This window comes from Hyperoodon ampullatus (genome assembly GCF_949752795.1).
Source record: "Hyperoodon ampullatus genome assembly, chromosome: 17".
Lineage (NCBI taxonomy): Eukaryota > Metazoa > Chordata > Mammalia > Artiodactyla > Ziphiidae > Hyperoodon > Hyperoodon ampullatus.
Genome location: NC_136930.1, coordinates 49,399,147 through 49,412,742, shown reverse-complemented (window position 1 = coordinate 49,412,742; position 13,596 = coordinate 49,399,147). Strand labels below are relative to the sequence as shown.

Below are 13,596 nucleotides of genomic sequence, written 5' to 3'. Positions count from 1 at the left end.
AGGAAGTTTGAATGATTTTCTCACACTGATACAGCTAGTGAATTGACTTTGGTACTCAGAATGATTCCTACTCATTTCTTCCTCTGTCCTCCTTGATCAGTAATACTAATAATTGTCTAATTGAATAAGAGCTTAAATTTGGATCACATTGGAACAATAAATCACATAGGCTTTGGAAAATAATTTTTGTTGCACACTATCATCAGATAATTATGGGGGATGAGGAAGGGAAAATTACATTTTATAACTAAAAATTACAAGACTATGTAATCTATTATCATCACACTGAGCAAGCTTGTTGATCTATGAACCAAGCTTGCTCAGTGGTATGAAGCTTCTTGTGGTATGAATAATGTGAGTGTGTCCTCTCTTATTTTTACTAGAACTGAATGCTCACCATCTCCTACAAAGCATTCTATATATTCAAAGACAGAAATACACAATTAATATTACCCTACTTGGTCAAACATTTGAAATTTTTATGCATTTCTTTTATAAGTTTTATGACATACATGGCAGCATTTTGTTTCATTTTTTTCCATCCCCCAAATTGAGTTGTTTTTGTTCTCTTTCCAACTGGGAATTGAAGTGGTTGGGGAAAAAATTTCCATTGTCAGCATACCAATCTCCAAACTGCTAAGATGCATGCTATGTAAAATTTTAAGAGATAACAACTTGTTCTGCATCCTTAAGGCTAAGAGATGTGTACTTTATGGACAATAGCACAGAAAATTCATAGGAAATAAGCCTATTCCCTATATAGAGCAGCTAAAGTTGAATAGTCATTAAAGGCCAATGAAAATTTATTAGATGCTCCAAGAAGAATTTTAATATAGCTGAAACCTGGAAAACATCTCAAAAATCACAAATCCATCAGAACCTGCAATGAGAGGAAGGTGGAGACAGTGGCTGACAGTGGCTCGGACAATCTAGGTCCTACCTTAAGAGTGAATCCTGGGTGTTCTTTTCATCTTCATTTTAATATCTTCTAATCGTCTCTGCTATTCGTAGCTGTGATGCTTCATCCCTTTTTCATGTGAATGTATATCCATGAGGTGCTTATTTGAACCTTTGCAACAGTACATCATCTACTTAGACCTAATCATTCAAGTGCACTCAAGTTCTGATGCAAGGCCAAGTGAATCCTGGATTATTCCTTAATCTCAAAATGCTCTAGTCTTTAATAATAAGCATTTATAAACCAATAGATCCTTTAGGGCTATCCGGGCATGCTCCCACGTTTTTCCTCCCATATTCATTCTACTTTGTTTCTCGTTGGTAAGTGCTGCTTTTCCTAAACTGATTTCAGGTCCTCAGTTATTTTAGGAACACATGCCAGTGGTTTTGCAGTATATTTTAGTGCCCTAGCTTTCACATGTTGTTGTTATAAAGATAAGTAACTTATTGCTTTCTAGTTCTCTGCTGACCTTCTTGACTTGAATTTAACAAAAGGTGGTAGAGCCTTAGTTTTATTGCAGTGGCACTTAAAAATATTCTTGTGCCCAATAGGTATCATGATCAGAAAAGAGACAGAGAATGAGTATATCTAAGTAACCCTGCTGGTCATGGTGGTGAGATCAGGAACCAGCACTGGGCCTGTTCCTTCCTCCTTAGTTCAGCTTGCAGTGTTTTTCTTACTCTCTTATCAGTTCATACCAATATCTCCTCTCCTTCAAGTTCCTCTTTCCAAGTGTGTAGTATGAAGGGCTTAGTTTCAGACATTATTCATGTCCCTTCCTGTAGTGTGAATCTATTTCTGACTTCTTCCTCAGGCCAATTTTGATTAGAGGTACACTAGTAGACAAAAAATGACATTAAAATTTACCTCTAATAATCTGTGCTTGACTTTTTTTAAGCAATTTTACATTTATTAGCTTTTTAATAATTTTTTTAAAACTTGATGGGGTAGGTACTATTATCATCCCTTGTTTAAAAATGTGGAAACTGAAACTCAGAGAGGTAAAGCAACTTTCCCCAGGCGAAAATACTAGTAAATGTTAGAGGGAAGATTTGAACCCAGGCAATCTGGCATGAGTCTACCTGCTTTACCAGCTCTCTATCTGTAGTGCCTCCCTCTTATGATTCCTTTCTCTCTCAAAGGCTGCAGACACAACTTGGGTCCAAGCACGGGATAAAGTGGAAATAAGATAAAGCAAATTAATGTGGACCTAATAGTAGCAACTGAATGTTTTCTATAAATGATTAAGATGCAGCTGCTGCTGAAGGTACCACTAGCTATTGGCGTTTTACCATGTGTCTGCACATCATTTCATGTAATCCTAGCATCCATTGTTGTCCTTGCTGCTTGCTGGCTGTGTAATTATAGGGAAGTTCTATAGACACTGAGCTTAAGTTTCCTTCAACTTCCAATGACTTATATGGAGCCATAGTGTTAGAAATAGAATTTAATAAAAATTTTAAAGATATATTTTGAGTACCTCCTTGATGCAAGGTATTTTAATAGGTACTAAATAGAATACAACAATAAGTAAAAGTCTTTATCCTCAGTGAGCTTAATTGAGTTAATGTGACAAAACTTTTCTAAACCATTTCTTTCTTGACTTTCCATCAAGTTAATTAGCTATGGAACCTTTCCCCACAGTTATAACAATGCATCTTTCCAGTCTCCTGCTGTGTGTGTGTGGGGGGGGATGTAATAGACCAGTGGCCCCAGCTGCTGTGCTCTGAAATCCATCACTGTGTTGGTGCAGAGACCACAATTCTCAGGGGCCACTTCCAGCCAATGACACATTGTGGCAGTGATACTTAGACCCATTCCTGGGAGCTGCAGGACTCCACTGACACATGACTTGGCTAAGGGCTCTCCATCAGCCTTGCCAAACTTTCGCACAACTTCCCTGCAGGCTAAAACTTCCAGTTAGCCTTACTCCCTTCCATCTCTTCTTCGCTGTGGTTCGATCTACATCCCAGTCAGAAGGTGACCCTAGCCAACTCTGGCTTCTTCCCAATTTTCTCTCACAGGCGTGTCCCCTAATAAATTTCCTGCAAGTCTAATTCATCATCTGCTTCTTAGAGGTCAGAAACTATCACACCTGTTGTTTGGACTTGAATTATACAATTATAAATTTAAGGCAGTCCAGGAACAATTTAATAAATGCGATTGAATCTCTAGGTGGAAACAGGTTTGAAAGGACAGAAAGGGCATCTCTCAAAGTTGAGCCACTACCTCTTTAACTTGATGAGAGGATAGTTGAATAAATATTTAACTTTGGCCTAACTGAAATGGCAGAAAAATAAATTTGCTAAAGGTCATCCAAGGAAAATACCCTGGTAATCAGTTTTCTCAAAAGGTCTGGAAAAAGTGTTTGATAACCCATTAGGAGAGAGCTCAGTGAACCATGATCCATAGGTCGAATTCGAAATGCCATCTTTTTTTGTAAATAAAGTTTTATATGTTGTATATTGGTGCTTTCTCAATAAAACAGCAGAATTGAGTAGTTTCACCAGAGCCTGCCAAGACTAAGATATTTACTATATGGCCCTTTACAGAAAAAGCTGGCTAATCCCTGCACCAAGAAACAAACTTCTAGAGAGCAAGGATTTTGTCTGTCTTGCTTACTGTTCTATCCTTAGGATTTAAAACAGTACTTGGTACACAGTAGGCTCTCAATAAATACTTATTGAATGATTAAATTCACTGATATTAGTCTCTTAATTTCTGTATATTTCAGTCCAGTGCTCCGAAGCCAAGGGCAATGTCCCAAGGGTTGTGTGTTGATGGTAATATATACCCACAAATAGTGGGATGGGTCAGAATAGGACTTTGAACAGAAGCAGCCTACTGCAAAGATGTTCTGACTGACTGAGAACATTGGATGAATGTATTTTCTCTGTACTATGAGGAACATGAGAAATGTGGCCATCTTCCTGCCTCGTAATGCTAGTGTAGCACTGGGGTGAGTACTGGAGAGAAGTCAGATGCCATCAGCTGCAACAAGCAGAAGATCTCCTGGTGATTGAAAGAAATCATTTTGATAGCAGTTGTTATTGACTGAAGGGAGATACCTTTCTTTTCCAGAGGGAAGCTACTTGTGTACAGCTGCATGAGCCTATGGGAAAGAACTCAGACTACAGACAGATTACCTGGCTTCCATTATGGCTCTACTGTGAATTAGCTCTGTTGGGCAAGTTACTTTTACCCAAAATTTCTGCATCTGTAATACAAGTACTATCGCTACTAAACTCCATAACCCAGTGAGGTTATCATTATATTATAAATACATTATATGTTTATATATAATATAAATTAAAATATACAATATAATTATTATATATAGTATTATCTATATATTATTATGACTAAAATTAATAATTCTCCCAGATTAACTAATTTTCTAGTATTATCTACATATTATTATGACTAAAATTAATAATTCTCCAAGATTAACTAATTTTCCCATTCAAATTTCCTCAATTTTTCTGCCAAAAATTTCATAGACATTTTACTTTTCAAGACTTAATAGTCCCTTTTAATTTGGAGTAATCTTACATTTTTAAAAATTGAGGTATAGTTGATTTACAATATTATATATTTCAGGTGTACAACAGAGTGATGCACAATTTTTAAAGATTATACTCCATTTATAGTTATTATAAAATATTGACTATATTCCCTGTGCTGTACAATATATCCTTGTGGCTTATTTTATACATAGTAGTTTGTACCTCTTAATCCCCTACCCCTATCTTGCCTCTCCTCACCTTCCCTCTCCCCACTGGTAACCACTAAATTGTTTTCTGTAACTGCGAGTCTGTTTCTTTTTTGTTATATTCACTAGTTTGTTTTATATTTTAGACTCCACATATAAGTGATAACATACAATATTTGTCTTTCTCTGTTTGACTTTCTTGTTTTTCTTGAGGTTTTGCTCTGTATACTGTCCCATATTCTTAAATTGTCTGAATATTTCTTTTACTCTTCCATCCCCTGTACTTTTTTTTAAACTGGAAATTAAGTCTACAGACTTAATTAGGTTGAGTTGAACATGGTGGTGGGAGTACTGTGTAGAATTACTGGTCACCTCCTATTCCATCTCATCAGGAGGCACAAATGCCAGCTTGCCACCCTCTCAGTGACGCTATTTTAACTTGGTTAGGGTAAAAGGCTCCATAGCTCTCCATTCCAATTGTCCATTTTCCCCTTGGAAATTAACAGGAAAACTGTAGGGTGATACTTTGTCACATTGCCCATCACTGACCAAATAAATTATTTCATTGATTTTGTAAAATGGTGATCTAACTCTCATTCCATGTACATGTACCAGCCTTCAATCTTCTGTAAAAGTCTAATTGCCAAGACATCATACCTTGTGTTATATTTTTTATTTGAAAGACAGTTAAAGTAAAAGAAAACACAAACCTACAGCAAGGCTGATTGCAAAGTTAATATGCCAGTGAAAGAAATTTTCTTTTGTGGGAGATTTTCCTTTCAAGGAAGATTAGAGGCACTCAGGTATTAAAGGGAAGCTGGATGAAATTATCTAGCTCACTTTCTTTAAAAAAATAGTAATTTTTATTTTTAAAATTTTGCTTATTTTTTAAAGAAAGAACTGAAATTTTATAGTCCATAAATCCGCAGTTCCAAGTCTTATATCTTCCTTACTCTGTGGTATATTCTGAAAAATTTAAGCTTTGAAATTGTTTCGTGGGGGCTTGTGTCATATACTCTTCACTTTCCCCTTTGCTTTGCTTTCCTTCTCCTTTCCTTTCCTTTTTTCTCCTTCTCTCTCTATCTCTTTCTTTCTTTTCTTTCTTTCTGGTATATGCTTTTGGAATGTGTTTAGGCTAAAGAAGGAAATGTCTTTTGTCATTTTAATGGAACACTTAGATTATTGCTAAGCAGCAATTTCCATAGACACATGGAAAGAAAGTGGTCAATTTATCATAGTTTCCTATACAGTTCTCGTCAGTTGCCTGCTTTTGAACTTCAGGCCTATTTTAATACATCAAGGGAGAGAGTTGAAATAAAGCAGCTATTGGGTTAAGGTGATGGGGAAAGAAGAGAAGGGGTTGGCTTTTGTGCTCAAAATCGGCCTGAGATGACCTGACACTTAGCCTGGACTTCTGAGATTTGTCCCCCTCTTTCTCCCACATTCAGATGCTGCTTTAGATTTGGGCTGTTATAATTGAAGTCCAGCTTGATATTCACCTGGCTTGCTACCCTATCTTGCTACCCTCTGAGCATGACGCAACTTGAAAACCGACTCACTATCCACTGCCTAGCGTATCATCTAACAAATAGCTCTGAGTGCCCCAGGATTCCAGGCCCCATGCTGAGCTCTGGAGGTTTGGAGGGCTCCAGATGGAGTAGTCCTGCCTCTGTGCAGCTGACATCCTCACGGGGCAGAAAGGCAGCATATGAGCATACTGACAGGATGATTTCCAATAGTGATGATTTCATAAAGAAAGTAAAACAAGGCCACCTGATGGAGGATGATGGGGGAGCTCCTCTACAGAGAAGAGCCAGGAAGGGCCTCCTTTGGTAAGACATGAATGATGAAAAGAAATCAGCCATGCGTCCACGAAGGGGTGGACATTCCAGGCGGGGGAAACTGGAAAGACCCTGAGATGGAGATGAATTTGGCATGTTGGGGTAGCAGAAAGAAGGCCAATATTATTGGAGCGTAATAAACAAGGGGGTGAGTTGAAAGGAAGTGAGATCTGAGAAGTAATCAGGGTCCTGACCACATAGGACCTTGTAGGGCTAGGCCAAGAACTTTGGAATTTGTTCTGATTGTAAAGGGAAGTCATTAGCTTATTTAATATCGGAAATGACGTCTGATTTGTGTTTTTAAAAAGATCACTCTGGTTGCTGTGTAGCAAATGGACTTTGTAGGACAAAGTGGAGAAAAGTTAGGAGCTATAGTGTCTCCAGACTTAGATACAGGCAACTTCATTTTCAATTTTGGATGGTCCCATTTTGTTCTCAGTGTTCTCTTCTCAGACATGGAAAAGAACAATTTTTGTCCTTTGTAAAATAAAAGTTTTGGTATTTGAGAATATCAGGAAGTGTGATCAGAGGATACAGTGAACAAAGGAGAAAACAGATTTCATTTAACAGCATATGATATGCTTGATTCAGTGAGACAATGTACGGCACATTGAGGGTCTTCACTAAAAAATATAGATGTGTCATCCCCTATTTAATTATTTTATAAATAGTCATTCTAGTTAATGAACAAACAAACAGAAAACTTGCCCAGACAAAAATATGTTTAATAGTTGAAAGTTATATATTGTGCATCCCTCATCTTTACATTCTCTGCCATTTTTTTCTCTGGGCTGCTTTTAACTCTATCTTCAAATCTCAGGTCCTCTTGCTCCTGTGTTTCCTCAAATGAAGCAATTCAAGATGGGAAATACTTTTTTAAAACTCTGGAACACTCCACAAATATGAGTTTTAATTAGTAGTAGTAACTTTTAGACTGATTTTCAGATCCATATTCATGACAGTTGTATAAATGAATCATAGTAGCTTTTTTAAAGCTAAATGCCCCATCTCAGTGTTCTTTTCCCTAACCCCCTGGCCCAACCCCTTCAGCAGGACTGGGACTAGGATGAAAAGAATGAGAGCAAGTTATGCAAGACTGAATCATATATTTGTAGTAGCATATCCTGTCTTTATTTTAAAATGATATTCTGTTCAACTTGGACTTTTTTACATTAATTTTGATCTTTCAAAATGTTGCATTCAAATATTACTTATCTTGATTATTGAGTTTTTTGACACATCCTTAAATTTTACAACTCAGGCAGTTGCCTCTCTCATCTCACCCTAGTCCCTGTCCTGCTCCCCCTGCAAATACATCCCCTTTCCCCACAATCTCCATTAGCCCAAGCCCAGCCCTGATTGTGCCAGTATATTTTGAAAAGGCTTTTTCTGTGTGCATCTGATATAATCCCGGGTTTAGACCTGCTACAAAGAAGGAGGAAAGTTCTACTGGTGTCATTTTTAGAGGAGGACCCTTTAGATTGATATTGACCCTCCAGAAGGTTTCCCAGGTTCCTTTCAATACATAGTTCTAAAAAAGGTATGGTGGTTTCAAAAATTCTCAAATGACATAGTAGGGAGCTTTTAAAACTATAATTTTACCTTCTTTCTTGCCCTTTTTACCTCCCTTAAAGAAGAAGGAGAAGGGGGCAGGACAAAGGCAGTGGCACAGTTTGAAGGCATCTTCTAGGACTGGAGTGTGTGATGTTTGCTTGGAGGATGGATAGGTTTGGGTTCATGGCTCAGACTCACGTTATATTAAAGCTTGACTATCAGCATGAGTCTTTGTGATTCAAGATGAGGTGAACATTTACTGTTTCTTGAGGACCCAGCGTAGTGCAGTTGAAAGGATAACTAACAGTCTGTCTTCAGTGCAGTCTGGGTTCCTGGTCACTTCATCTCCTCAGATGAAGACCCAGGATGGTTTGTTTCTCCCTCTTCTTGGTTTTCTGTGTAAAGCATTAGAATTAGAGTCACAGTGTCTGGGTTTGAAACCCAACTCTTCCCTTGGTTCCTGTGTGGTTCTGGCTTCTCTCTGAACTTCAGTTGCCTCATTTGTAAACTGATCATAACAATTCCTCTTTTCAATGTGTACCCATGTCCGTGATATGATGACATCTGGAAGGGCTGACATGAACTAACATGATAGGTGTTCAGTAATTGTTATCATGAATCTGTCTAAACTATATCACGAGTTTTTTGCAAATTTCTAATTAGTTTTTGCGAGGTGATGGATCAAGGCAGACATGTTTTACATGCCTAGTAGTTATTCTTTGTTACACACAATATCTAAGACCTTGTACTAACATTTATCTTGTACTTGTAAATATTGGAGATAATATATATAAGACATTTAGCACAGGGGAACATCCTAGGGTTTGAGGAAATGAAAATTGAAATATGAAAATGGATTTAACAACTCAGTTTTCTCATTCAACTGCAACTTCAATCTTGAACAAATATAATGTTTGAGACATGTAAGGCATTAATTAGTAGAATGTAGACCATTTAATTATTCTAGAAGAAATATTACTTAAAAAGAAAACACAGCTAAATAAAAACCCCAAAATAATTGTTTTGACTCTTTGTAAAGATTGAAATGTTTTTATCTTTTATCTTAAGGTACTAAATCAAACTTCTCGACTTGAAATACAACTGCTGGAGAATTCATTATCAACATACAAGCTAGAGAAACAACTTCTTCAACAGACAAATGAAATCCTAAAGATTCATGAGAAAAACAGGTGAAGATTGTTATATTCCAAAAATATGTACATTTGTACTTATTTATATCCTCCACCACTCTGCCAACTCTTAAAAAAAGATTGATGTAATTTGCAAAAAGCAAAATACAGACCCAAATTAATTTTTAATATAAAAAGGAATGAGAGCTTAAGGTGACTACAGCAAGTATGTCAACAATAAGATTAATACTGTTGCTTACACTCTTGAAATATTTGCTTTTAATAACTTTTAACACTAATTTATCTCATGTTCAGTTGTTCAAATCTTACCATATCCACAAAAATTAATTGATTCTATGACTAAATTTGGTGACACAAAATATTGACAATTTTCAGCAGAACCAAAAAGTAGGGAAAAGATAGAGCTTCTGAAACTCTGTAACTTGAGAATTATCACTCTACCAGCCCTAAATCTTGTACAGAGCTACAAGGTTTGAATTCAGAGATCTTTCATGGGAGAGAAGCAAATTTTCTTTTCAGAAAATTATTTCCCTATAAAGCTGATTCAAATGTTGTTTCCCCCTTCCATTTAAATCCATTAACTCTGAACATAATAAATTTCTTTGGTTAGCTTTATAGATGTGTTTTATAAACTATGAATCATCTCAGGTAAGTGAAAGGGACTTACAGATCCTGATAGCCAGGATGATATATAGACTACATAATTTTGAAGTCACTGGCATTCATGATGGGCAATTCAATCAAAGCACTGACCTCTGTAGAACAAATATATTGTATATTAACTGCATTTTCTTCTGGATATTCGGACAGCTTGAAGAAGTTTCAGTTCTTATGCATTATATGGATTTAAAGATCTTTGTGTTGCTACAAACTAATTAAATACCATTGTCTCGGTGGAACCAGAGTTTCCACCATGTTCCAAACCAGAAAGGCACCTAAGATGAACTGCTAGTTCTCCTTTTACTTTACAGATGAGGGAACAGACTCAGTGGAAGTGAGTGATCTATCCAAGGTCACACAGCTTGCTGGTGGCACAACTGGGAATGTAATCCAGGTTTTTTATTCCTAGTCCTTCTCTTTCCACTGTAGCACATGATCTCTCAGTACTGTCTTCAACCTAGAAAGATTTCCCAACTTTATGCTAAGTGTAGGCCTTAATGACAATGATTATAATTAAACTTTTACATGAAGAAGATAAACCTGAGTTTTGGTTTAGAGTCTGAAAGGGGTCAATCCATGTTTTGTGACTTGTATTTCTAAGTCCTACATTTGTTTATCTTTGTGCTATGTCATGGGGTAAACTGTATAACTAAATAACTATAAATAAACTTGACAGGACTTGACTCTGAACTGGTTGCATGATGAAATGTTCTGGAATTGAAAATCCTGTTTAAAAGTACCATTTATCCCACTGCATTTTCACAGTAACCAGACACATACATGTAGCAGATATACTTTACGGCAACTATCCCTTGATTTAGGGGTCCTACCATGCTTTAACTTTGTCGCTAAAAGCAAGCCCCATTTATAATCACGTTTCAAGATGCTATTGTGAAAGCTTTGTCTAGGAATGAACAAGTAAAATAATGACAATTTTAACGTGTTCTTAGGTTGTTTTTATAATTCTATAAATAACACACATTTATTGTAGAAAAGTGAGAAGGTACACAAGAAAATTAAAAACCATAATCCCATCACATTGAGAGAGCTTCATATGTTGCTGTATAAAAAATATAAATATGTTTTCTCAGAAAGTTGTGTCATGCTATGCATACTGTTTTGCAGCCTGCTTTCTGTGGAGATAGATACATTTTTTAATCAGTAAAGATCCCTCTAGTATAATTCTTAATAACTACATGATATTTCATTTTATAGGTGTAACCTAGGGTCATTTTGATTCATCTCTCACTAAGTGTGTGGCCACATATGATTTCTCTATTAAAAAAGTCATCAGCATGAATTTACACTCTTCAATTCTCCTGCTGCTGATATGTGTATTATCTTTTGGTGTAGGGAGGCCTGTAAGTGCTCACCCTTAACTACAAAAACAAATGCTTTTCTGAAGTGTCACTTGTACTCTGCTCTCTCCATCTCTTCTTGTCTCTGTCTCTTTCCCTCCCTCCTGCTCATATTCATTCTTTCTCTCTTTTCTTTCTTCTTCTTCTCCTTCCCCCACTCTCCCTCCTCCTCTTTCTTCTTCTTCCCCTCCTCTTCTTCCAAATATACCCTACCTACCCTAATTCCAGATCATGTTGGATTCTTTTGTCTTTCCAATATGATTCTTGATATGGCACCTGGTATCATTTCCTTCTATGGAATTCTCACCATAGAATAATTTTTTTTCAACAGCAACTGCTTAAAAAATGTTCTCTCTGTTCCATCAGTAAAGCTGAGTCAAAGTTTGAGCTCTCAGAAGAGCTGCACTGCGGCTCAAGTGTGCAGGGTTTCTCCATGTGCCAAGGCCTCTCAGACGAATCTGACTCCTGATCCCAAGCACATACATGCCTTCTGCTGATGAGTTTTTCCCTCACTGAATTCTAATTTCTAAGGAAAATTCAGGTTTTCTTATATATACAAATCACACCATTTGTTGATTATGATAAATTTTTTCAAGATTATAACAATTTCGTTTCCTAGCAGTATAGGTATTTCACAATGAATTCAGGGATTTAGGTTTTAACTTGAAATTCATTTCTGCGCTCATGCTGAAAAAAACTTAGATGCATCTTTTACTCCTACTCTGCACCCCTTAGTTTTTGACCCTCGAGTATGACATTACCTCACATGTGGTTCCTGGGGGTATTTTTCTATCAAAGTGCGTGGGACATCTCTTCTTAAACCAGGCATATTCTTCCACAAACCACTTAGAAGAAAAGTGTTTTTCTTTGTACAAGACAGAAGTACCCATTTGTGATACACAGCATACTTTCCCTATTATGTTTATTATTATTGTTTATTTTCATATGTGAAATGGAATTGGAGGAACTCTGCCAAGCTCTTTCTAGATCAACAAAGAAACGTGCCCCCCCATACCATTTAAGTGGATAGAAGGTGAAGGTCAAGCATGAAGCTGTTTTTGTATTTTAAAATAGTTTATTGATCATCCATACCTATTCCTTAAATGAATCTTAATCCTCCAAATGCAACAAGAAGCTATTTCTACATTGAGGCATCTATGAAATGTAAGAACAACATGCCATTTGTCAGCCAGGTCTGGTTTGGATCAGCTAATACACTTTGCAAAGGGGATTATCTAAATTACGCTTTGCTTCCTCCCCCCGGGAATGTTAGGGGTTGTGTCTGGGTATGTGACTTACCAGTTTTGAGTATGATGGGGCCTCAGCTGCCAAGTCAGTGAACTGGCCCTTCAGAGGGTCCACCACTTCTTTGGCACCACTTCTTTGGCAGAACATAGAGGAATATTTTATGGACAGGATTATACTACACAATCATGCTGAGAAGTCCTGCTGATTTACATCCTGACAAATTAAATGCATCACTTGTAGGGTTGAAAACAGAATTTTGGCCTCATTAGGTTCACTTCTTTATCCCCTAAAGGGCCAAAGGCACAAAGCAGGAGTAGGATTAACAACACTTGCTCTGCTGTTTGTTTTCCTAACAATCTAGTTGGGGGTGACTCCAAGAAGCTTCCAGTTTGCTTTTTTTAGGATTTCTTTTTATTGGATGCTATCCTAATCTCAAAACTTGGTTTCATTCCTTACCTCAAGGAAATAGCACTTAGAAGTAAGAGATCAGTAACTGGCCCATATAATTGAAATTATACAACCAAGAACTCAAAAAAGGAGAAGCATTAATATTTACCTCACACAGAGGGTTGGCATGACAAAGTGAGACATGTAATTGTCAACTTTTATTGGATTCCTCCAGTATATTTCTGCTCAAAAAAATAGAAAAGAGAGGTAGACAGGGAAGGATGTCATAATACAAATTCCTTCAGCTGAGCTAAATATGTAACTCGATCTTCTGGTGTCAAGATTTGGTGAGCTGACTAGGTTTCAAGGCACCTGTCCATCTGTGACTTAACCCCAACTTTTTCCAAGGTTGGAGCATAGCCAGGTGAAAAAAGTATTCTAGAAGAAATTCTTCTGCCTCACCAGGGTACACAGGAAGAGAAATCAACACTCCATGTGTACAAAGATGGAGCCCTTGGGCTTTCTTGATCAAACTTGTGTTGAATATGCAGAATGAAGATTAGGGAAATCTTCAGTTAGACCATTTAGAGTGAAGTGAAACTACACAAATGGTGATCATTCTGACATAGTTTCAGCAAAATTATCTGCCTAGTTATCTAATATCAGGTAGGTGAACATCTAAGCCAGGTGCTTTACATACACTACTGCTAATCCTCCAACTAATCCT

The 13,596-nt window shown here is 37.0% G+C and overlaps 1 protein-coding gene across 1 annotated transcript in view; it reads left to right on the top strand.

Annotated features, from left to right (window-relative positions):
• Positions 1-13,596, top strand: part of ANGPT1 (angiopoietin 1) — a gene marked incomplete at both ends in the record, with an annotated part of 250,965 nt that overhangs the window by 152,575 nt on the left and 84,794 nt on the right. Inside the window, 1 exon segment of the mRNA XM_079722584.1 lies at positions 9,134-9,255. Coding sequence (XP_079578710.1) covers positions 9,134-9,255 — 122 coding nt within the window.